Source organism: Thermobia domestica, chromosome 13 (genome assembly GCF_964235325.1).
Source record: "Thermobia domestica chromosome 13, izTheDome1.hap1.1, whole genome shotgun sequence".
NCBI lineage: Eukaryota > Metazoa > Arthropoda > Insecta > Zygentoma > Lepismatidae > Thermobia > Thermobia domestica.
The window spans coordinates 134,612,184-134,639,853 of record NC_137466.1 but is presented as its reverse complement, the minus strand read 5'-3'; the positions used below and the strand labels follow the sequence as shown (position 1 = coordinate 134,639,853).

General features: G+C 35.3%; 1 protein-coding gene across 2 annotated transcripts in view; it reads right to left on the bottom strand.

The window, feature by feature from the left end:
* The window catches only part of zyd (sodium/potassium/calcium exchanger zydeco), a 328,654-nt gene that overhangs the window by 26,008 nt on the left and 274,976 nt on the right, over positions 1-27,670 (bottom strand). For both annotated transcript variants that reach the window (XM_081736516.1, XM_081736517.1), the window contains exons 4-6: positions 10,230-10,377; positions 5,046-5,177; positions 2,122-2,259 (exon numbers count right to left, since the gene is read on the bottom strand). In XM_081736516.1, coding sequence (XP_081592642.1) covers positions 2,122-2,259; positions 5,046-5,177; positions 10,230-10,377 — 418 coding nt within the window. The remainder of the gene's footprint in view (positions 1-2,121; positions 2,260-5,045; positions 5,178-10,229; positions 10,378-27,670) is intronic.

Sequence of the window (27,670 nt, the reverse complement as noted above, 5' to 3'; positions counted from 1 at the left end):
TACGGACTTACAGTCTAACGTAAGATTCGAGGTATATGTACTCCCATCGAGAATCGAACCTGGATATTCTGTTTCCAAGGCAGAAACGCAAACAGAAGAAACCCCTAGCATGCACATTGTTCTGAATTACAGTTCAGACCTGAACAAGTGTTTGTAAATTATATAACGATGATATATTGGGCTGTACATGTTTTACCAATTGGACGATGCTACAAACAAAAAGAGAGTGATTTATTTCGATGTGTGGTTGTTAATAACTGGAAAATGATGTTATGTAAATATCGACAGGGGAAGCGAAATGGGGAAAACTTTACTACTTATGATAATTAACTAAATGGAATATGTAAGTTACTGAATGGAAATAAGATACCTTATAGGAATACTATTCCTTGGATAGTAATGGCATTCAACAACTTAAAACACATAAAGAGAGTTTTACAATTTTTTTCAACACCTTCATTCTTCTGCAACTACTACATTATGTTAACTTTTTTTTAGTACAAAAAGTACAGAAAGTTTTTTAATAAAGAGGTTTCAACTGTAGCACAAAACAATGTAATAATAATAAAAGTCATTCTAAGGAGGCAAGACATTACTTGAGAAACAACCGTCCCCCCTCTCTCTGCATATGATATATATAAACAGGTGGTGAACAAAAGTTCCACACACCACGATTCAGAAGCTGTATACGTCCATTCCACATCGGATCCAAGCTGTTTTGGACGCAAAAGGAGGCCCCACACCATACTAGGTATGATTTTCACACTTTTGCAAACGTTTTAGATATTTTTGTCCAAGCCCTGTATATATATTAGATTATTAGGAGACATTCTCTGAGTCACTAAGAAAACAAATTGAAAGAAGGGAAAGAAATGAACGAAATGGCCCCAGAAGAAGTTCAAGAGTTTTAAAATACTACAAGGTTAACCCTCCGCCTGGATGAACTTCTACGTACGACAGTGGTTGTATTTAATACTGTTATTCTATATTTAAAAAAAAAAATCAAAATTATATATGTAGAATCTTTACAGGGGCACTTGATTATTGACCAAGCATGATTATATATCATAGCAGTGTTTCATTCAGAACCCTCAATATTCGGAGGGGCACATATTTTCACAGACGTATTATCTTGGTCTTCCCCGGAGGAGAGGCACTCTCAGAGCTGCAAGGAAAAACATGTCTGGAAGAAACACTATATCGTAGTTGTAGAAATAAACTTCTAGTAGCAAAAGCTTGCACTATTTCGTTGATCTCTAGTATGTGTAAGAAACTCAATAATACGACATGTATTATAGGGTTGGAAGTCGAAACAATTTGGAATTCTAGAAGAGGCCATGATATCCATTTACAAAAACATACGACATTTATTAGAAAATAAATAGCATGGAATGAATACAGAAAGGAATACAGGGAGTAAATCATATGATAGTACACACAAAACGGTTTTAATCAAGAGATTCTAAATGATTATAGCTTTATTTAGAATCTACAACTTTCCTAAATTTGTTCTGTCCAGATTGTTTTTAAAGAATGCTGAAACTAACCTGTACATCTACGTAGTTTCAGCCACAAACACAAGAAACGCTATAGAATTTACAGAATAGAAAATATTGTCGGATCATGGTGACTCAGTGGTATAACGTTTACCTCTAGCGCTGTTAACTTATTTCTATGAAAATTACTTCCTTGTACTACTACTATTACCTACTACTACAACAAATGATTTGAGTTTAGCGTCCCGTTGAGCTGCGAGACCATATAAGACCTGAACCTATAGTTTAACATGGGATCTGATGAGTTACGTGAGCTCCCGTTGGGAATCGAACCCTGGTCTCTGTGTCAAAAGTGTGTACACTATTCACATAGCCACGAGGAAGTTCTATTTCTACAAATAATAATAATAATAATAATAATATAATTATAACGTACTATCAGTGCACAACATACCAAAAAAATAGCATAGTGTGATTATGATAAGTTTCCATATTATTCCAAAAGTTAGGTCACTTTATACGTATCATGAACAACGATGCATTGTGTACTCTTTTCAAATCTTGCCAAATAATCAACACTAAGAATGAAAGATAAATACCGATTTTATTATTTTTCTTAACTTACCTCCATCTTCCTCCTCCTCTTCTTTGCAAGGAGATTCTGTGTTGTTAAGCATCTTGGAACAAACATTGCCATTTTGATCGTCAGGTTTTGGAGTTTCTTCAGCGTCCGTCCGAAGAGGTATCCGAACTTCTACCGCACCTACGCCAAAACAGAATACATATTTACAATGCAAAGATGCACCCTTTCGTAATGTGAACGTTTATTTTTTAAATTTTGGAAGACTTTAAAGTAGATTCTGAATACACCATGAAAACCATCTGATTAAACTGTAAATAGTAATAATAAACTTTATCTAATATTTTTCACGAATAACACTATCACAAAACATATCTTTACTTCTGTGCATTCGGAAGCAAATTCTATGATTTTAGTTATTATTAGCAGATTGCCTGTTCTTCGCACGGGGAGAATGCGTTTCAATTTGGACATAAAGGACAACGTGGGCTAAATTTGGATTTAAAAGGTATCGGAAGTGTCACTCTTCATCTCAGCGACGCCAAAAACTATGGATTCGACAATAATATCGGCCATTTTTGATCATTTTTAAATATCTATCCCTCTCCAAAGTTGCACCGTCAAATTGAAATGATAAAAACCTTTCCAGCCTAGAACCTAATCTACGTTGAAAATTTGCTCAAGATCGGTTGGGTGGTTCAAGAGTCATTAAGTCACAAACATAGTTATTTTCAATTTTATGTAATAGATTAGCATGCTAAATCTGAATTTGATATGAGAAATGCTCCATTGAATATAATTTCCAATAACCATGGCTGTAGTTGAAATTCTGTAGTCGTAATCTATATGTTTACATAACAAAAGTTCCCTATAACGTAAGAGAAGAACACTGAAATTATATGCAGTATGTGCGTTACTGTTAGGAATGTCTGTGTGACGACTCAAAGCATGTGTATCATCGTTAGGCTAAGACTAATAACAATAGATATATTTTGCTCTAACAGAATAAACACTGTCAATTATTATTGGGAAAAAGACCATTTTTAGCACTATAAAAAAATGCTTTGTTCGATATTCTCTAAAACTACGCATGTGAATTTATCCTCAAGAATATATTTTTGTTCAGCTCTATATGATCTATCGATTGAGATAAGTATTACTTTTAAGCAATATTATAGTTAAATAAGAATTAAAGTTTTAGAGTTTAGGGTAATATATCATTAACCATGCTTTGTATTGTGTTACTTTGCTAGTGCAATATTTAAGAGCTTGGTGACAGCGTATTTGAATATCAACTTCATTTTCCTTGATAGTGTGGTTGTCACACGGAATCAATTAAGATTATTTAAAATAATATATTTTTTTTTCTTCAAAACTACCATGAAAACTTCATATATAAAACTCACATAACTTTGCTCATTCGTTAACGATTATCGATTTACACATGTCTCATCTTGGGACTTTTTTTTCTATTAAATGCTCGCGATATTGTAGGATTTCATATTTCCTGCTTCTGTAGTTTCTCTCAAGTAAACAGTAATATATACGTATATATAAAAGAAACAGACAGCTCACTCAGATTTATTTTTAAAAATTTTACTCACTGAAAATAATAATACAGTGAAGTAACGTTAATTTGAAATCCTTTTAATCCCTTTAAGGATTTATGGTAATTTTTGTTAACCATGGTGTGTCTTTGACCACTTATTTAGGTCCTATAACAGATATTTAAGCCCGATTTGTTTTTATTAGTCAAGTCAAGCATGGACCAAAAAACACCCCAGACGCATTTTGGAACCGGATGGTCAACTTGGTGACGCAAAGTGGGAACGGAGGGGTGTGACTATTTTTTTCTTAAGACAAATTTCAAAAATTTTTCACGTCATTAGTTTTTAAGATGCCAGATTGAAATTTTGCATCCCGGATTGTGCGTACCTTTGAATATTTTTCTCTCTCTCTCTCTCTCTTTTTTTTTTATCCCTATGTGAACCCGAGTCCGTGCCTGTGGGACGTAACTATTCCGAGGCGGTGATTCTTTCAGAAAAGTTTCCAGTTTTTTCAGAATTTCCCGGTTCAGGTGTATGATACGGATATCTGAATGGTAACGTAGGAAAGAGCGCGTTATCCTGAAGACAATAGCGTTTGATCCATGACTCTAGGCCGTTAGAAAGGATGCTCTATTCTAGGGAGAAAAAAACGAGGTTTAAACCATGATCCTACGATAAATAGTAAGGAAGCAGCAGCTGTTTGACTGAAATTCTAAAATTTACCTTAAAAAGTGGAAATCCTACAATAAAAGGGTTATGCTATGATATAATATCAACTAACGTTGTCGTTTAATGATTGAAAAAAATTTCATTGTCCTCGTCCTAACTTCAAGGGAAAATATTGAGAACAATGTTTGATATACACCTTAAATTACATTCATTTTCATATTTCATTCACACCAACAATTTTAACAATAATTCATTTGTACCAACTTAGTAAAATATGTAGAACGTAAGAAAATTCAACCAAAAAACATGAAGATGTGTGTAAAGTCTGAATTGTTGCTGTTCAGAAGTTTGCACACTTAAAGTATGTTTTGTCAAATTTTACAAAAAAATTTCCGCTATGTAACAAAATGTATAAGGATTGTTCAAGTAACAGCAGAAACTAAGTTTTCTATAGTACACCTCAAAAACGTATAAAGAATACAATTGTTACGTCACCATGAATGGTAAACACGATGGCTTCGATTTTACAAGACGATACGTTATACAGCACATATACTGACATATTTGGGAATTGCGTATGAATATGGATGAATTACTGATTTTCATTCCGAGAAAAAAAAAACACGGTTCTGTAGTTCTTATGCTAATAATTATCATAAGCATACTCAGAAAGATTATTACCAGTAATAAAACTGTCTTACAGTGCATAGAGTTAATATAAGAAATGAAATTTCTGTAATTTAATGATTTTACCTGGTGTTTCGTCAGTAGTGATCACTGCAATGTTATTGTCTTTGGTTTTTATGTTATTTATTCGACCTCTCGCAGCTATTTTCTTCACACCAAACTTCGCACATCGATGGAAGGCTTTGTCAAAGTACATTACTGAAATATAGAAACATACGAATTGGTTAGTTACTTTCAAATAAGCTATATTACCAAACACAATAATAAACTTCGTTAAAATAATCGTCTTTCACTTTAACGTCCCACGATTATACCCTTTAGGCTACGGGAGATGAATGATTAAGGTAAATGAATTATGATGAATGAATCGATGGAATGAGGTTGTGAAAGGAATCGCGCTAGTTCACCACAAACTTACTTGGCCGGGCACCGAACCAAGTACCCGGTGCATCAGAGGTAAGCGCTCTAGCATTGAGCCACCGTACCCCCCTTAAAATAATCATATTCTTATGACAACAAAAGCATGAAAATTACAGTATAATGGATTCTCAGCATCATAATGCAAATAGGGTTGCACGAGACGAGACGAGACAATTTTCGTGACTACACGGAGCTCTTCCAATAGAAGTAGATACATATTCCGAAATGGGACATCACATTCGGACAGCTTTCCGAGAAAAAAAAAATTGCCTGAACTCTTGTCTCGCTGACAGCCTTAAATGCGAATGCTTTGTCTTAAAAATGGTTTATATTTAATGCAGCTCATTTTGCCTTTTAGAACATTAGCAGAGCTATTACGTCCACCACAATAGCAACAAATGTGTTGGGGACCAATCACAACAGTATCACAAAACTTCAAAACTCTTGTCTACATCACCAGCCAACGATATCCTATCCTACAAGATCAGAGTTGAGGATGTCTCAATGTCGAAAAAAAAGTGTCGTGAAAGTGTTGTCTCCCCTTGCAAGTGTTTCTAGTTTCTATTGAAATAGTTGGGTAGTCTTTTCCCATGGGTAACCCCAAGCCAAAACACACTGGAAAAATCTTTCACTTCCAATAGAATGTTAATTACAATAACGTTTCCTTCTCCAAGACTACGAGCATGGAATTGCAACAGGGAAGATGAGGATGATGCAACCTTTGTTTCAAATCTGATTTTCTAAGAATATATATATATATATATATATATATATATATATATATATATATATATATATATATATATATACAGGGTAGACAATTTATCTTCATTGTATGTATTAAACAGAAACACACAACAAACAGTGTGGCCAACCCAATACAAACTTGTGTTTTTTCAGATGGTACTACGTCAGATTATTACATATTGCAAATCAACATGTCAAACGAAAACTTAAAATACCAAATTTTATTATTCAGTGTTGCAGAATAAGGATGTTATAGTATCACTAACATCCAAAGTTTGGAAGTCTCTACCACATATATAGCATAATGGATACGAACAGGATAATGAATATCGAAAGTACCTTAGCGTTTTATACCATGGTCATGATATGTCTTTTTTTTTTTTTCGAATCACTAGGAACGAAGTTACCAGGGCTTGAAATTTTGATTTTTTTGAAGGGCTTCATTTCGAAAAAATGCTTATATAAGTATCATATCTAGTTACATATAGTTTGCAATGAACGTACAAATTATTTTGTTGTTTACGGCACTTCGGTATCTCAAATCGTTTCAGAGAGAGATGATAAACATTGATAAAGTTCCCTACACTGTTGAAAATTGCGTATTTATGAAAAATATTTAGAATAATCGGTTTTCTTTCTCTTTTATAGCATTCCAGTAATAGCTTTTAGTAGTGTAATTAGAACTAGTTCTCGCAATTACATGATTTAAGCAGTGTTGCAAACTTCAGCAATGTTTATCATATCTTCAGAACGGTTTGAGATATCGGAGTGCTATAAACGGAAAAGTAATTTACACATACACTACAAACCATACAGGTAACTAGATATGATACTTATCTATTTTTTAAAATAAAGCATTTCAAAAAAATGAAATTTTCAAACCCTGGTAACTTCGTTCGTATTCATTCGGAAGAAGTCATACCATGAACATGATATCCAACGATAAAGTACTTTCCATGTGCAATATCCTGTTCATCTCTGTTATGTTGTACATGGATAAAAGCTTCCAAATATTGGATATTTGTGATATTATAACATTCTTAATTTCCAACAATGAATAATAAAACTTTTATTTTACGTTTTCGTTTGACCTTTTGATTTTAAATATGTAATAATCTAACGTAGGGCCATTTGAAAAACATAACTTTATGTTGAATTGGCAATACTGTTTATTGGGTGTTTCTGTTTAATACATACAAAGGGGGGCCCATCGCGGCCAAGCCCCCCTTCCCATAAATCCCCAGCTTGATTTCCTGGACCCCCAAATCACCAGATTTTAAATCATCATCGTAAGATTACTATGCTTCAGTCATTTAAAAATAACAAAGTTTACATATTAATAATTTACGGTAAATTATATTTTTTATACATTAAGTACATTATAATTTTATGTGCCGCAACTAGTGTTTTTAAAAAGGTATTTTTTATCAGATGGAAAATTTGTGAGAAAATTTCTATTCAGTTTTTCAGTTTGGATTTCATTCACTTTTTTGCCTACTTGGTACAAAACAGGAAGTGATATATATTTGTTAATAAAATAATTACGGTGTTTTTTAGTCACGAACAATAAATAAACATTTTTGTCAGGAAATCTTAAAGAAATTACGTGAAATTTCAAAAAAAAATCAGTCTTATGTTGATGAGTTTTGTGTACAAGGGTTTAAGTTGAAATGCACAAAGGTATAATGCTTGGTCCGGGGCAATAGTTCTTGGTTAAGCATAATAGAAACTATCTGGTATATAATATTTATGGAGATAAAGCTAAAAAAACAGTGCTTTTAGTTTTCTGGGCAGAAATCAAAATTTTCCATTTTTTTCAGGCCTCAGAATCATTAGCTGTAACACTTTTTTTGGGGGGGTTGTACAGTGTAGCTACCCCCTCAAAAATAATGGACCCCTCCTACATAAACCTGCTGGCTACGGCCCTGATGTTCCTCCTCTTATAGTTGCTTCGTGCAAAGTTTCGCTTTTCTCTCTCTTCTGGTTTCTCCGTTATAGAAGATAATCAAGATAAATTGTCCACCCTGTGTATCATATGTTACAATAGCTTCTGTATTTTCTGCACAACAGAAATTAAAGTATGGAAGGTAAGAAATTAAAGCCTAATATATTTAATGATAACGAAACGTAAATGTATAATAGATGCACGAAAAATCTATCATAGCCATCAACAAATAAACCACTTCAAGACAACCCTACCCAAAGAATGTGGAATACTCGCTTTCTAATAAGAGCACTAATTTTCTTTACATGGCATCATCAGTACTACTATAGCACTAATTTTTGGCATACTTCCCAACATAAGTACTGCATTGTTAAAAGCAGGCGGGGCTGTCATGCGGAATGCTAGCTTTTGAGTACGACCCTAATTTTCTTTTTATGTGCTATCGTCAGCACAAATTTAACATTAATTTTTAGTGTATGTGTTATTATTAGTGCTCATGCGGGTATTCATAAAATTATCTCATTTGGCCTGACTATTCTGCCCGAAAGGAGGATCTTTACTTAGAGATTAAACCATAAAACAAGAACCCAATATCCACTTTTCCCATTGTAGTTCACAAAGGTGTATGAAAAATTGAAAATGAAGAAATATTAGAGGAGCTGATTCGCAATTATTTTGTTGTGTTTAAAATCAGTGTTAAATGTCACTTTGTGTGTTTCTTTTCTAATCAACAGAAAAAAAGTAAAAAAACTGAACTGTAAAAAAAGTAACTGAAAAGTAAAAAAAAAAAATCAGCAGGATTGGTTTCATTCACAATCTTCTTCGAGTCTTTAATGAAAGAATCATAAAAATTAACTTTATGAAGAACGAGTTCTTATTTCTAGAAATCAATTTTAAAAAATACAACTCATGTCAAACCTCTAGTACAATGGTTCTCAACCGATGTGTCGCGACACACTGGTGTGTCACGAAATTTTAGAATTTTAAAAATCATGAAGAATTTAATAGTAATAACTAATTAGTTAAAATAGAGACAGACTGTGCCAGTTAACACCTCCAGCGATAGCAATAATGCTCAGTGTGAATCATCGTAAATACTAATAAGTTTCACTATATTATTATTATTATTATTATTATTATTATTATTATTATTTATAGTAATAATACCAAATAAGTGTTTTGCGATGCCCTGGATGTTCGGTAAAGTGTGTCGTCTGTCAAAAAGGTTGAGAACCACTGCTCTAGGACATAAATGATACTTAATACTACTTTTAGAGACAAATATTAAAAACGTTAATTTTGGTGGCGGAATTTGATAATAGTAGTTAAATGGAACAGCAATGAATTCTCAACATCAAGTGCAAGTGAATTGGGGTAAAAATTTATTATTTACGTGATATTGTACCCTTAAAATGTTTCCTTTGTTTGATTCATATCAGCTTATCTGGAATAAACAGTAATTCTACTCCTCAATAAAACAATTATCTAGAGCAGGGTTTCTCGACTTGTGGTACGCATACCACGAGCCACTTTTTGTGGTACATACGGTTTTGGTAGTACACCTGTAAAAAGTGTTGAGAACCCCTGATCTAGAGCATAAAGGACCTTGTTTTTGCCAGTAATCATAATATATAGCGAACAGTGTTCATCAGAGAAGAAGAAGTAGAAGTAGTAATAATAATAATAATAGTAGTAGTAGTAGTAGTAGTAGTAGTAGTAGTAGTAGTAGTAGTAGTAGTAGTAGTAGTAGTAGTAGTAGTAGTAGTAGTAGTAGTAGTAGTAGTAGTAGTAGTAGTAGTAGTAGTAGTAGTAGTAGTAGTAGTAGTAGTAGTAGTAGTAGTAGTAGTAGTAGTAGTAGTAGTAGTAGTAGTAGTAGTAGTAGTAGTAGTAGTAGTAGTAGTAGTAGTAGTAGTAGTAGTAGTAGTAGTAGTAGTAGTAGTAGTAGTAGTAGTAGTAGTAGTAGTAGTAGTAGTAGTAGTAGTAGTAGTAGTAGTAGTAGTAGTAGTAGTATATACAGGGAATGAAGAGAAAATCAAATAGCAAGTTTTAATTAAATTCTTGTATTGAATTTTTATTTCATTAGGTACTTTGTATTGCATTGACTTTTATTCAAATTATTATAAATTATCATTACTTACCTGCTATATAAATAATATATACCAATACTAGAGTCATAGCTTCGTACCAGTCCACCCTTTCGTCCTTAATAGTAAGAATGAGCATGCCAACAGTCAACCCGTAAGCAATACAATCTCTTGTCAAAGGCCACCAATCAAGAGGCACTACCTGCAAAAACGAGAACGAAATTGCATATTACAATAATTATGAACACAATGAGACAATATTAAATTGCACATTATAATGTACAAGAATCTTTTAAAAAATACTGGATATAGGCCTATATGCATAAAATATACATGGGGATGGAGGTTTTTAATGTAAAGAATCTGGAAATTCTAATTCCAAAATAGAAAGAAGAAACAATCTTTTGTTTCCAGCACACTTTTTTTTAATTGCTGAATATCATGAAAATAGGTACACTCATGTCCAAAATTATTGTCGCATGTCTATAAATACATTGTTGTAGGAATATATGTGTATAATCGGCAAAGACATGTATGTGGCAAATTTCATGTCAAAACAGCAGTAAATAAGAATAATAACACGAAAATAAAACTTTCTTGTCCATTTAGCAAGATTTTGTTTTACTTATTCTAATTTTCGCATTTATAATTCTTTTCCTATAAAAAATTACCAGAAATATACATTTCCCGATTACACACATAGTATCAGTATTAAAAGTACCCTGCAAAATAATTATCAAATTATATTCTTACAAGAAGACAGTTATAGATATGCGACAATTATTTTGGACATGAGTGTACATAGACGGATTTTGCTTCAGAGAACAAATGTATAAATCACTGGTGCGAATTCAATATGGAAGAGCAGTGGAAAGAGGGGGAATTATAGTCCTCCTCTCGATCTACTGAGCGTATTGCATGCACGTTTTTCCTTCTACATACAAAAATGTAAATGTTCTAAAGTTCTGCTGTGCAGGTGTTGGTAGAGCAAATTACAATCCGGAATCGTTTTCTCCCACTGTCAGATTTTATTACAAAAATTCTTCTATAATACAAAATAGATGCAAATTCTCTAATGTTTGCATGAAAGCAGGTGTCTCTTCGACCTGACGGTCTTGGGAAGGAATCCGCACTTAGCAAGCTACGTGAGGAGAAGGAGTAGGCCACTCAATACTCCACTGCAAGCTAAGCCGGTGTTGTGATATGGAATCTCCCAATGCTCTACTGCAAGCAGAAAGAGATAGAAGTAAAAGTTGCTGTAAGGCTCCACTGGAAGCCAGGAGAGAAAGGATGCCAGGTGCTCCACTGCAAGCTAGAGTGTTTTGGTTTAGGTGAGGTACTTCCAAGGCTATACTGCAAGCCAAGAAAGGGGATTGTCCATTGTCGAAACTGATGTCTGTCATTGAAATCCTCTCTGTTATATAGGTGCTCCAGATGAGGTGGTGGCACTGTTGTTCCTTCGTCGTCACATGACCAGTAGTGTCACTGTTGTTCCTTCGTCGTCACATGACCAGTAGTGTCACTGTTGTTCCTTCGTCGTCACATGACCAGTAGTGTCACTGTTGTTCCTTCGTCGTCACATGATCAGTAGTGTCACTGTTGTTCCTTCGTCAGTCACTGTTGTTCCTTCGTCGTTACATGACCAGTAGTGTCACTGTTGTTTCTTCGTCGTCACATGACCGGTAGTGTCATTGTTGTTCCTTCGTCATCACATGATCAGTAGTGTCACTGTTGTTCCTTCGTCGTCACATGACCAGTAGTGTCACTGTTGTTCCTTCGTCGTCACATGACCAGTAGTGTCACTGTTGTTCCTTCGTCGTTACATGACCAGTAGTGTCACTGTTGTTCCTTCGTCGTCCCATGACCAGTAGTGTCACTGTTGTTTCTTCGTCGTCACATGACCAATAGTGTCACTGTTGTCTTCGTCATCTGCAGCTATAGTACTATGTAGTAAGACGCACATAGTTGATGTTTGTAAATAGAAGCACATGCCAGGTGTTTGTAAATACAACCATGTGGGATATTACAATATCGAATCAGTTACAGGAATTGTAAATAAAAAAAAATAAAGGAGCAGAAAGAAGGAAGGAATTGTAAAATTTATGATTGTCTCATGTTTCGAAGAGCTGGACATAATCTGATTTTTGTTAGCATTGCTAGATTTGTTCCATTCCGTAGACAGTTCAAAATTCTCGATGAGAAAATTCAAATGCTCTTCGACTGGTTTCCTCATTTAAACCAAGTCAATAATAACCGGTATGAATAAGAGTGAGCCCTTATGATAATGAATATCCGCGGATATAGCTTTAAATTTTATTGTGGAACGCAATCCTTCCCACTCAACACATAAGTGTCTTCGTATAGATAGTGTGTGTGTGCTTTACTACTCTCTCATCTACATTTAATAATCTACTTCAAGGGCTCTTTTCTATTGGCTTCCGAATGCTTCTTCACTAAAGAGGTAACATATTAAGAAAAAATAATAAAGTATGAAAATCAGAAGACCAAAATAAGAAAAAATATGAAATTTTAATGATAAACTTCACCTTATAAGTTTTCCCAATTTTGTGTTAGCATTACACACTTCTGTCCCTCGTGGGATACAGTGAAGTGATTTTTTTTTAAGCTTGGGGGTACAAGTAAATCCTACGCTGGCATTGTCTTTCTTTCTCATGAAGTAAGATAATCTAAATGCGAAGAAACACCCAGTTGGGGCAGGAAAGATTCATCCCATTCCCAATAGTTCTACATCATTTGACTGGATTATTATTTTGCATGTTATTTCCCTTCTCTTCTCTTACCTCAACTTTTCTTTTAACCCTTTTCAACTTTTGTCGTTTCCAAAATTTTGGGTGGGCTCCGTTGGCTATGTTCCTGGAAAAGTGGTAAGTGCATAATGCATACTGTAAACTTAAATAACATTTTTCATTTTCCAATTTGATCGTCTGTCTAATTTTAGACACAGACAGAAGCTTAAAAATATACAATTAGTTCTGTACTTTAAAGAAAAAACTGAAATATTTAATTTGTATGACTTCCACGGTTCAATGGTTTATTTGAAAAATCTCTCTTTTGTGGTAAATTTTTCTGTCCGTCTGTTCCTCCCCCCCTTTTTTTCTTTTTATCCGATTGGTCTTTCAAAATTACCTCTCTTTTTTGTATGTACATATATTCGATTGTTTGTGTATGCTTTGTACTATTGTACTGTTTGTTTGCAATAACCTCCACCGACTGCCTACACATTTAAAACTGCTGCCCCCTTTCCTTAATGAAACAAAAGCATCAATATACACAAACGATTATAACTACAACATTTGATATCGTGAGATACTACTTTCTATTTCATTCTTTGATTTTCAAATCCCGGTTTCTTATGCTGTTTTAGAAATCGCAGTAGACACACACACAAAAAAAGTAAAATAGGTAAATCATTCTCCATTCACTGGCAACAATTTTTCAAAAGGAATTAAATCACAGAGATTATTCCATTTTCAATATTAGGGCATTTAAAATAATTCAATGCTTATTTATAAAGCAAGTGAGTTTCATTTCACAGTAGGAAACAACCGTAGAATTCCTAAATATGTGAATTCAATATTGAAATCAGTAGTAGTTCTAGATCGAAACTTCCGCTTCTTATATGAGAGAGAGAGGGAGGGAGAGAGAAGCACCCCGGACAAATATATATATATATATATATATATATATATAAAGTGCGCATCGTTACATTACCCGCGCGCGGGTTACAGCGTTGATTTTCTGTAGTATGCTGTCAATATGGAAAAGGATGACGTTCAAGTCCAATTTGGCTCATTCCTTGAACAACTGGCCCCGCATAGTGGCCAACGTGGGGGATGTTGTTGGAACGGACCGTGAAGAGGAGACATCATGTCCCAAATTTTCTCGATAACGTTGAGATTAGGCAAAATCGTGGATCAGGTGAGATGGGGGATGTCCATCTCATGTTCGGCAAACCATTCCTGCACAATCCTGGCTCGGTGAACGGTGCAATTGTCGGCTTGATATTGGGACTCTGGAATGTGACCATCTCTCAGAAACTGGACAAATGAAAACACCTCATTATCGAGAATAGACACGTAATTCACAGCCATCATGTAGTTGGGCACCTCTATCAAGGGACCCATACCAGCATTCGAAATACATCCCCACAACATGACACTAATACTCCCCCTCTGTACGGCCTTTTGTACACAAAGCTTCTCTGGCCCACCTCATCACCCTGGAGCAGCCGCCTTTAGAATAGAAGCAGAACAAGGATTCGTCTGACCAGAGGATGCGTCGCCATTGGTCTCTAGTTCGGTGGTGGTAATCCCTCGACCACGACAGGCGGATTTTCTTCTGTATGGCATTCAGTCTAGAGCATACTTTGAAACGCAACTGAATATGCCTACACCATGCAGTTCTCGTAGCAGGGGTCGCTCAGACACTTGACTACTGGGCCCTGCATTATATTTCTAAGGCAGTTTCTGCTGGGTTTGGAACCGTTTAGAGGTTGCTGATCTCCCCAGATATCTACGGTCGTCATCGGATATGATTTTTTTCTGCCACTGTTACTCCGAGAGGATTTATTTCTGTCACATCCTCCACTCTGCGCGAACAAAATTCATTGATCGTGAATTTGGACATGCCGACGAACTGTGCCACCTCGAGCTCATGTTCACACCCGAAGATCATGGTTCCCTTTTTACACTCGATCATATCCCTTCTTCATTTCATTGTTCAACCTGTAATGAAATGATACCGCATCATCATGTACATCTTACCAGCCTCATGCTCTCTCAAATAACATACAATATTCACACTCGTGGTATCAACAAACACTGCTACGTCAAGCCACCTTCTACAAGGCCCTACAATGGTCACACTTCGTAATATTTTATCCGGGATGTTTGTATTATATATATATGCTTTATGAGATCACAGCTAAAACCGGAAATAGTTAATTTCTACCACTCCCGGTTCGAATAGAGGTCATACTTATGAATAGCATACTTAGGAAGCCTAAAACAAAAATCACTTGAAGCGACCATCGAAGATTATCAGTGTGGCTCAGACGTAATAGGTCCACTTTGGATCAAATATACAGATGTTAAAGCAAACATAGAAAAATGACGGCATGTTTCGCAAACAGTTGAGTATCTGTATTTCTAATTGGATGACAGTAAGATTACTTAAGGTTATACGAAAAAGGGCAAAATCTTTAATTTTAAATATTTTCCACAGTACAGAAGGCTGTTCCGCGTATGTTTGACCAATAAAGTCCTAACCTCTGACAGAGAGCGTAAATACAAAATAATCATGAAGTGCCTTGAAACAACAATGCAAGAACACACGGACAAAGCATTCGCAATTAAAAGTCCCCTCGGGAATTGTCATATCAATTTGCTGTATTGTATGTTGCGTGTATACTGTTAACAGAAGAAAAACAGCATACCTGGCAATTCGAGAAATGAGAGAGCGAACGTTTCGAGTCTAATGCAGATGACATTAATGTATCGTTGTGAAATTGATGGTGACTCTGTAGAAGAACATTAGGGTTTATGAATTTTTGAGCACAACAAAATTTGTGAAAATCATATTCCGATGGCCACTTCAGAAACAAAATTGTTTTACCATATTATAGAGAATAAAAGCGTTTAAAGAAATATTGTAACTTGAATCGTCTGAGTGTAATAGCTATAGTTTCAATACAGAAAAAGTTGGTAAAACCTAGACTTTAAGAAAACTATTGATTGACAAGTTGGCTGCCCAGAACAACAGCAGAATTGATTACATATACAAATTAAATTGAGAATTTCTTATAAATAGGTATTTTATGATTAATTTCATTGAATTTATCGCTTTACTTATTTAAAACTAGCTGAAATACCCATTCTTCGCATGGGTCAGATAAAATATCTATGTAAACAAACCGAACAACAAAAGGAAAAAATACCGGTCATTTACTACTACTTTTATACAGTAAAACCTGTCTTCAACGGAAAACTGTCTTATTAAACGGAAAACTGTCTTAAACGGAAATATTTCACGGTCCCATGAATTTTGGAGAACAAAATGTGTAAAAGTCACTTTATTAAGCGGAAACTGTGTTACGCGGACAACGGGAAGAAAAATAAACATTTAACGGAAAATTTTGAGTTCCGGACTACAGCGTTTAGATGTTTAGACATTCTGTGAGACATATACATTACACTGTTTGCGATAAAATGTTTGTTCTTTTGTTAAATATTTCTGGACAGTGTTGACCTTCCCCAACCACTACTCATATTCACCCCCACAAATTGTCCTTAATCCCCGCAACTTAATCAAGCATCATAAGGAATGTCGGAAAGAAGAAAACGAGATAGAGGAAGAAGAGGAATACGATACCGAGTTCCAAGAAGAGTGTAGAATAAATACATATAAAAATGCTGTCAGAAGTTTAAAGAGAACTGCAAAAATTTACCTTACGGAAAAATGATTCTGATTCACTTAGTATAATTTCTCACGCTAAAGTGTATGCGGAAAGTCAAGCAGCAATGTACACAGAAAACCCTGCTTGGCTATTAGAAAAATAACGCGTGCATAGTATATTTTGTATTCATTTTTTTTTTGTGTGTGTGTGTGTGTGTGTATTTATTCGTAGAAGAAAGAAGTACTGTTATCGAACAATGTACGTACAGCAATATATTTTCTTAGTATGTCCCTTTATAAGCATGCATTTAAAAAGAAAGAAAAAAAGAAAGAAAGAAAGGAAAGGTCTACCTCCACTAAGCGGAAACCTGACTTTAACGGAAATTTTTGCAAGTCCCGCTTGATTCCGCTATAGACAGGTTTCACTGTATATCTCGGTAAACGCCCCCTGGGACCCCTTGGTGTGTAAGTTAACGGCTTTTGGAATCACTATTCATCTCAGCGACCGCGAAAACTATGGTTTTGACACTAATATCGGTCATTTTGGATTATTATTACATGTCTCGGTATCTCCCCGGCTCGCAGCCGAATGGGGTAAATTTGGAAGTTAATGCGATCGGAGTTTCACCATTGATCTCAGCAATCGCGGAAATTATGAATTCGATACTAATATCGGTCATTTTCTACTACTATTACATGTTCTAGTGAACACCACCCCCCTGAGACCCCCTGGTTCGAATTTTAAAAAGCGCTTCGTCTTAGTCTGGGGCCTGAACCAAGGTATCCGTGACCAAAATTTAGTAACTCTCGGTCCACTCGTCTGGTCCCCAGGTCGCACATAAACAGATAGACAGACATACACAAACAAACTCTTTATTTTATTTACATTAGATTAGATACTGAAAGTACTAACCGATCCTAGAAATTATATTTTCTAACGATTGTGAACTACCGAAAAATTCTGTCACGAGACGCCACTGGTCGGAATGATATAAAAAGAGCCACACCTCGAGAAAGAAATGTTGGATCTAGGTCGGGTAAAATGAACGTAATGATTATTATTTACACCCCAGATTTAATTAATGTGCAAGTGAATTTGGAAATTGTGTCAGTATTCATTCGTAATACATCATTTTTAGTTTGTGGAAGACTTCATGAATTGCCTTCTATGCTTCTAAGTTAACCTCAATGTCGCCCTATTCCACATCTACTGGTGCATCTTTTACCCTACCTTGATCCAACATTTCGTTCTTGAGTTATAACTTTATTTTATTGTTTCGACCTGTTTTAGGTGGTTCGAAATGAAGCATTTGTGTACCCTTGTTGATAGAGGCGTCATTTCAGATTTCGCTTGAGGGGGGCAAGTGCACCACCGACATAAGACTTTCACGTTTTGTACTAATATGTTAGTAGACAGTCGATTAAAGTATATGTATTCCTCAAACTCTTGGGGGGGCAATTGCCCCCTATAACGACTCACCAAGGGTAGTCGTCAACCTGGTTCGTCTAAGTAAGATATACAAATATTGAGTGGTAGTATTTGTTTGCATGTAAAAATTATCTTTAATAATTATATAGCATTATTCTCACCTTTTCTATTAGAATGATAACGTCGATGAACGTTGCTAAAATGGTTTATTAGCTGATATACTTTATAATATATTTTCCTTCAAACTGTCAAGCACACAAACTTGCTGACTAGGTATCCATAAACATGTACATAGCAACAACTATCCCATAATAATAATTTACATATCTTAAAAACATTCTTCTTTTGTTATTATTAAATTAACATTCTATTAAGTATAGTGCACATGTATGAGCACTTTCTGCCCACGGTACAGGTAATTATTAATCTATCCAAAGTATTTCGTTATACCCCTCCTTCCCCCCTAAATGACGCCCCTGCTTGTTGATCTACCATTTTGTTTCATGTTTTCCTGTAAGGATTAATTTCGAAATCTTGTTTGGTATTGTTTTCAGACACACTGTATAATCATCTATATAGACTGCTACATGAACGGTGGTTGAGATGAGAATTTCCTGCGCAGTCGTTTTCGTACGACCCGCTCGGAACAGTAATTTTTTTTCGCGCGCTACTCTAGCCAGCTGTTTTACGCGCTATCCTAGCCAGTTGTTCACAAAATTTATATCATGGAGTACAAGGGGAACAAAACGAGCCCTATATCATGGAGTACAAGGGGAACAAAAATAGCCCTGCGGGGCTTCTAACCGGTTTGTACTACTACTTATCTGCACAAAAGTAAGTAAATCACTTTTCTTAGTATTATTTTCATATTATTTTAATTTAAAAAGTGTTATAAAAATGTAAAAACTTCTCGGGCCGTGTTTGAACTCACGCCAAACGAGATTTTCGTTACTAGCATATAGCACTAACCCACTCGGCCACAAAGACCGTCATTTGATTTCTGCTATTTGAATGGAATGTGGCAAGAAATGGATAACGGCAACCAATCAGAACTGTTTTTCGTTCCTACTTCCGGGAGCATTACTCTCCTGAGCTAGTCCTGTTTTCGTAGGCAACACTTGATCCGGTGCGATATCCATATATCTTGAACGTTTTGCAAGTATACCTCCTTAATGGTGCATTACACTACCATTTTTGCATGTCCGTATATCGCACCAAACAATGAAGTATCTGTATGCTTGTGTTATATGAGAGTAACTGCAACAATTCCATCTTAAAAGCAAGACGAGAATTTCTCCTGGATTCTATGACAATGCACTTTTTGTGGTAGATAATTACTCCATTTGTACGAAAGTTGCTAATTTCGAGAGATGTAATGGGGCGTATAAGGATGCATACCGCGTACACCCACCTTATATTATCGTAGTCCTGCGTATGCTCACTTTAAACTTACGAAAGAAATAGCGTACACGGGGGTTAGGCTTACGCTATAATTTTGGAAACAGTCGACCGCATACCTACCAAAAATTCTAGCAATACGTAACTGCTAATATCTGAAGATCACATGAGAACAGGCGAAGTAGTTTGGAGGTCCTCTATCTGAACGTATTCTATTATGAGTACGAAGTTGATGTGGTGGTGTCGCAGAGGAAGCTTGATTTCTTTAAACCTGAAGTCGATGGTTACTCCCGTGATGCATGTGAAACTAACTCGCTTCTTGGAAATGGGTTGCAGGATTTGAAACTGTAATCTAGGGAAATAAGTTGGAGGATAAAATCTGTAAGCCGGAAGGTGTATAAAGTTCAATTTGTCTTGTTTATTATTATTATTATTATTATTATTATTATTATTATTATTATTATTATTATTATTATTTCACTTCTGAATCGTACCGTACTTGTTTAGGAATTGAATGTATTATGCGATTTCCGGTGTTCTGCTAACCAAAATTTGAGTCAACATTATTTCCTTCATCAGCACAGATCAGACAAGCGTGAGAGTTTCTGATTTCTTCTGATTCTGACGCTGGTGGCATCTTTGTTGGATCTATATTCATTATTGTTTGTAAACTTGTGTTCTTTTCAGTGTGTGAGTTTCCTTGTTGAGGATGCTGGTGTTTCTAGAGATTTGTTTCCATGATATGTATGTGTGTGTGTTTCGTCTTCGTTGAGATACATAAGAGAAAAGTTCTACAAGTAAAAGTTCTAGTATTTCTTCTGACCAATAGTCTTGGAACTCTGTTTTTTTTTTTTTTTAGTTTGCTTTTCTTCTTTTTTCATTTGATTTCTTTTCTTGGAATTCTTTCTGTATATTTCTAGAGGAAATCCACAAACTCCTTCTGTAAGTTCTACTCGATACGTATACTACTTCCCTCGCTAAACAATATTGCATGAATATTTTATTTAAGTCTTACTATCGGTAAGAGTTTCTTACTAAATTAGATTCAATATTCCAGATTTGTGGGATATCGCTACAACCATGATCCTAATTAGTAGATGAGTAGTACTCAACGTTTATGATCAATGTTTCCCGCAACCCCCTCCCCTTGAATGTAACTCACCTAACGAAGTGAAGTCGAGCTGCTCATCCTTTCCAGGGCTATTATTGTATAAAATGGAAGGGCTTACATTAGGTTAAGTTGCCTAAATACCAGTAGCGACTCGTAGTCTGTACAAGCACCGGTTGCAATGTTGCAATATCGAAGGTATGTAGGTACGCGCAAGTGTTCCCCTCCCCCAGCATTCTTGAGTCTTATCCAAAAAATATTCAGGAAATATGAAAAGGAAAGTCTTTTAAGCTCTATTTGTATATTATTGATTAAATTATTTCTCTAATATTAATTTAATATATAAGCTATTTCCTTTTTTTTTCAAACAACCACTATCAATGTACGTTTATACACTATTTATATACAAAACCTCTACACTCATGTTATTGAACACGAGATAAATCGAATATATAGTATGTGCTGTAAGCCATGAATGATGGCGTTAATCCGAAAAGAAGAAAAAAAAAGCAAGAAAATTGCATGCACACAGTTAAACAAAATTATTTAATTATATAAACTATGCATTATTTTAGATTGGAAGGTCTTTCTTCGATCTTTCGGGCTTCAAATTTTTCTATGACTTTATTGAAATCTGAAATGCTGCTCGCCAAGTTTCTCTGAATAGAAAGCATCGCTACCGCAAATATTTTCCGCTTTATTTTCTTTAGGGTCCAGAAACCCCTCTCTCCTCCGACAATATGCATTTTGTTAGCATTTCTTTGTATAAATATACGGAAAAAAAAGTCCATTTTCAGGAACCACGTATTTTTTTTGTCTGTAAAGAAGCATGAAATTTAAGATGTTTTCCTTTGAAAATGAAAAAAAAAAAATTAACATTCCAGCAAATTAGGCTAAAGAAGACAGATGAGTATTGGAAGTGAATGATTTGATATTAATTTATGCTCTCCGCCGGAAATCGAACACGGAATCATGTGCACGAAAGACACAGAGCTAGGAATTAGACCAGTAGTAAGGCATTTTCTTCTTGGAGACTCGATTGACCCCCCCCCCCCCCGAATAGGATTTTTTAAAAATAAATCTTATCCCAAGAATTTTCACCTTTGTATTATAAATGTTAAATAAAATCTATTGACTTCGAACGACCGCCCCCCTAACTTTCAGTCTGGATCCGTCCCTGCTACAATCAGACTTATATTTATTCTTTGCGAGTTTATGTTTTGTGAATAACTTCTTTCTTCCACGCGTCTGTATCTTCCTCACCCTATCAATTGAGTCAAGCGCTGCTAAGCGGAGGAATTCGTAACTATTACAGAAGCTGACCAGTTGCGGAAAAAATGCAACCGCAAGGGACCAATACGGGAAGATAGGAGCGTTGCAAGAATAAATCCACTTCCCCATGTTAAGAGATAGGACCTCGCTGCCATATGCTCAATGTTACTGCTTCCAGTAGCAACGTTCGCTGCCACTGGAAAGGTAAATCTCTCTCTTTCTTTCCGTTTTTTAATTGACTTTTTTCAGAAATGCATCAATACTGTTTTGCGCTCAAGAGCAAAGGTTTATTTTTTACTGATACACTACTTTAACACTTAAAATATTTTTAGTATTTAAAAAAATATCCGGTTGCACAACCATGCAACATATAGTACCAGCCGCCACTGCTAAATACTTGTTCACTTGTAATCTACTACTTCATGAACGAGATTCTAGTGCTGTCACCTATCGCCACTCTTTGCATTGTCCAGTGCCAGTGTTGTAAACCACTCGCCATGGAAGGAAGAGAAGTTTGGAAGTCCAGTTCGTCCCCATCGTTTCCATATGAATTAGGTAAAATTTAATCCTACTGTAAACTACAGATATTTCTTCGTTTGTAAAATATATTTTGATCGTTCCGAATAAACATTCGTCATTATTAGTATTAATGTTAGTAGTATATTGCAAATTTTAGTTACTTAGGATTACACTACACTATATTTCCTTATATATATATATATATATATATATATATATATATATATATATATATATATATATATATATATATATATATATATATATATATATATATATATAAAATTAAATAGGCGTACCTTCTGTCAGGCCCGCAACCAGCCACAGAGGTTTGAGGGGGCATGAATATGTTAGGGGGGCAAGTCATTAAAAATTCTCTTACAAATAACTAAATTGTGTTTTTTGCATTAATAATAGCATCTTGTGTTAAGGTCTGAAGGGGCCACGAAAAGTTTAGGGGGGCAGGTCCCCCTCTGGTTGCGGGCCTGCCTTCTGTCTTTGATTTTATATTATTATTATTATTATTATTATTATTATTATTATTATTATTATTATTATTATTATTATTAGTCGTATTTGGTCTTTTTACTATCAATTGGTTTCTAGGATTTCTAGTGGACATTTTTTATGTCATTAATGTTATTTTTTTCTAATTTATATGAAAGCTAACGACCTGAAACTTTTCATCGATTTTTTGACATACAGCAGGTTACTTGCACCTATCGTGTGCATTAGCGTGCCATACTAGGCCTACACACCATTCGAAAGGTCACTCCCTTACCTTTCTAATGTACTATATAGCACTTACCAGAACGGCAGTTACATGCCGAATAAACACACTTGTGTACGGAGGTGTCCAAAATGGTTAATAACCTGTGCTCGCAAACCGTTGAGAATCGGACCTATGTTAATGGGAATTTGTTTTGTTTAGAATCGCCAGCACCCAAAGTATTTCCACTTCCTCGTAAATCATTCGATATCAACATTATCTTTTGACACAAGAATGATAATATTATGAATATTATGAAAAGTGCATTAAAAATAGTTAAAAATAAAACTTATATAGCATCATGTTGACTTTGCCTATTCATAATTTTTCAGCCAAGTTAGATCTCATCTTTTTTAAATAACGCCTTCTTCGAATACAAACAGCCAATTATGAAATATCTGAAATTGTATTGACAATACATTTGAGATTAGAAAATTAAAACAAATAGGATTTCGGTAAGATGTATAAGGACGGAAATTGTTACTCTCAAAATGCACTCATTTCCACATAAGTGGTGATACATGGTATCTCTGGTTATGATATCTCCTACTTCATTCTATGACTTTTTGTATACTCTCCCCGAGCTCATTCAATATCGTTATTTTGTGCTTGTTGTAATACATGTGCAGCACTCGGGCCGTGGTGACTGTGTTAGATCGTTCACTTCTCGTGTATGGAGTCCCTGGTTTGATCTCAGCTCGTGCCAAGTGCACTTTATAGTAGACAAATACCATGTGGGTGGGTTCCTTTAGGGTTCTTTCGTTTCCACCCACTTTCTTTATTCCATCATTATCATTCATAATTACATTCTTCCTTAGCCTAGGACTACAAGCAGTGGACGTTAACTAAAATAGAAGTACAATAGCCATTAGCGGAGGTCTACAAAACGAAAAATGGAGCACCCATTTTGCACTGCGAGATAACGTCATCACTGTTAATACTGTGGTATTATTTAAGCAGTATTGAGTTATTGAATATTATATAGGCTTATTTTGTATTTTAATAAGCCGACCTAGAAAACGTTATAAATTATATGCCTACTTCCGCTTAGTTATTTCCATTCTTCCTGTAATAGGGAAAATCAGAACCTTAAAAATCTGTGTATACTGCTACGTATATAGGCTATGCATTGTCTTATTACGGATCACTTCTTTAATGAGTCGTAGTAGCCCTTTTCACTACCAGTGTCTGAAGAGACTATTCTGAATTTTGGTCAATTAAGACAAAGATGTATTTATCTGTAGTTATTTTTTTCCCTCTTCATAGTAAATTTTTTCATTAAGTTGAATTTGTTTAATGTGCTGACCAACAAAATTGCTTGGAAGTACTATATGTAACCTAGTTTGACAAAAAATAAAAAGATAAATGGTTCTCTTAGTTCTCCTTTTCCTTCCTAGATGGCAGGATTTATTTTTGCAATTAGTTCCTGCTTCTGCCAACAGTGATTGAGGGCGCAAGCATACGCGTATTTGTGACAAGCAGAAAGGTAGCTACATCAGTTGAATTGTTTATAAATAGCATTTTACGAATATATTTCATGTAAAGTCAATAAAATTGTGTGTTCATTAGTCTTCCAGTTTAAATTGAGTCTCATCTTTCATTTTATCAATATAGAAATAAATTGTTCCTGCCATGCTTTGTAGCATAATACAAGAGAAATTAATAAATGCAAGTGAATGATTACTATTGTAATGGGACTGCGCATTGTAGAAGTCAGCGTTAGTTAGTTTTCTTTTTTTAATTCTCAATTTTCATCGTCGTATCCTTTAGCAATTTTCGCTGTTTTAAAAAATAGTTTATTATTATTATTATTATTATTATTATTATTATTATTATTATTATTATTATTATTATTATTATTATTATTATCTTTCATGCTTTTACATATTCGTTCTGTTATTGCAATGAATATAGATTGCAATTTCATTACATAATTTCTATCTTTTATTGTCTCTCATTATAATATCTTATTTTGTATAGTTCTTTTACTGTAAAATCTTAGTTCCTGTAAGAAACTATTCCGCGTAAGAATACGAAAGGCCAGTAAATCAAGTGTGTTTTAGTTGCAGGTAGCTTTTGTTTATGGCAGTTTAGAAGTGAGACGGAACAGATAATAGAGAACGTAGAAATGTATGAGTAGTTGAGTATTTATGAGTTGAGTTGCTTTTAAGTTTAACGTCCCTTTCAGCAGCAAGACTATATGAGACGGGACCTACTTATTAACGTGGAACCCGAACCACATGAGCTCCCGTCGGGAAACGAACCCGGGTCTCCCACCCCAAAGGCGCGTACGCTAACCGCTTAGCCACGAAGGAACTCTCATGGAGTTATGAGTAGCGTATATCAACTACAACATTGATTTTTTTATTTGACTGTTATCACTACTTTTATCAAACGCTCCACTTTCTTCGTCTGCTCTATGTACAGTATAGTTCACTGCGAATGAAAGCAGGTGTCCTCCCATCTCACCTAACGATTTATCAGCCACATATTTTCAAGATAATAACGTCAGCCATTTTAGGCGAGATGGAAATTCCGATCTTTCCTAATCCCATCTCGCCTAAAATGGCGTTAAGAGGTAAGGATGGAATTTCTGCACTAAAGAGGGAATTCCTCTACTAGCATTTTAACCACCAACACTAAGAAATTGTGAAATCATACGCATATTTCATAAAAGAAAAGCTCTATGTATTAATCTTTCGTACAGTATTCTGCTCTATGTACGAAAAAATCAACCTAGTTTCAAAATATTTCAATCAATATTGAAAATCTGTTTTCTGTTAACTTCCCACCGCGTATAATCCAGGGGCGTCATTTCAGACTTCTTTTGAGAAGGGCAAGAGCACCACCGACATAAGACTTGGACGTTTTGTACGAGTATATTAGTCGACAATCGATTAAAATCTATGTACTCCTCAAACTCTTCGGGGGAAGGGGCAATTGCGCCTCCTGCACCCTAAGTGACGCCTCTGGTATACTCTGCAAGTAAATCACAGCCATGTTTAAAACACTCATAAAGAGTATCTGCTATTTTCATATATCAGTAGCACAATTCATTAAAAGTATACAAGGTGTTTCAAAACAACACAGACAATGTTTGAGAGCTGAGTCCTGACACTAACAGTGTAAGATAAGACAAAAGTATAGACCAACTTGGGGGCACAAATTATTCTTTTTAGCGCTGGGGGCCGCGGTGGCTCAGTGGTAGAGCGTTCACCTCTGGTGCTTGGGGTCCCGGGTTCGATCCCAGCCCCCGCCAAGTGAACTTTGTGGTGGAGAAACACCGTGTGCATGGGTTTTCTCGGGGTTCTCCCGTTTCCTCCCACTTTCTTCATTCCACCATTTCATTCATTTCTCATAATCACCGTCTCCTTTAGCCTAACCGGCATAACCGTGGGACGTAAAACTCAAAGATTTCATTTCCATTTTTCTTTTTGGCGCTATGACCGGACGAAAATCTGTCGGGAAAATGCAAAAACAGCCATAACTCGAGAACAAAATGTCAACGAACAAAAATCGTGCTATATTATCCAAATTAGAAGAACGTTAAGAAGTTATACACATGTTTCATTAATTTAGTTTGCCTCAGAGCAGAATAAATTTTCCGAGGGGGAACTGCCCTTCCGATAGACATATTCTCTTAGTGTATGACTTACCGTCTTTGGAAAATACTAAAATATGTATGTTGCATGGGAGAGCACATCTTTTAAAAGTGTAATTATTAAGAATGCGTTGTATTTTATAATCAATCCAGTACTTTAATCTCTCTCTTATCTTTCTTCCTTTTTCTTTCATTTTTTTTTTTTTTTATCTTGGAATATATCCCTAGTGTGTTTACATTCCTGAGCTAATTTACTATTGAACTTACTATCATACGAACTTCTAATTATTGACTGTCTTTTCAGTTTTACTCTTATAAGTTCTCCTAGTAGAATTTTCATACACACGTTTCGTTCGCGGTGCTCTTCCACTTTTCATGCCCTAAACTCTTGGGATCCCTGATTTATGTAAAAGTTAAGAATCAGTGACAACACCAGAGGGGAATAAGAGGACGAGCGTCCGTCCCCGGCGACGACGCGTGTCCCCCGCAGACAAATTGTATTAGACCTATGATATAGGTAAAGTAGTATTAAATTACCCTCTTCGTTTAAGAAAAATTGCTGTGTCAGTTTTTTGTGTCCCTCCGCCCACCTCCACCCAATTAATTAAAACTGGCGTCCGCACTGTTAAGAATCTTTCAGTGAGTTCCTGCATCAATTCGAATTTAAAATACTTTCATTCGAATTTAAAATACTTTTTGTTCAATATTTTATAGATTACCGACACAATGAAGCAATCAATGCAATTTAGTTCACTATTATTGACTATGTAGGTCTTGTAGAAATGCCGTGTGCGTGGGTTTTCTCGGGGTTCTCCCGTTTCCTCCCACTTCCTTTATTCCACCATTTCATTCATTACTCATCATCACCGTCTCCTTTAGCCTAACCGGCATAACGTGGGACGTAAAACTCAAAGATTTCATTTTTCATTTTCTTGTAGAAATGATCTTGAAACGCCCATTTAATCGTAATGTTAAATATTCTAAT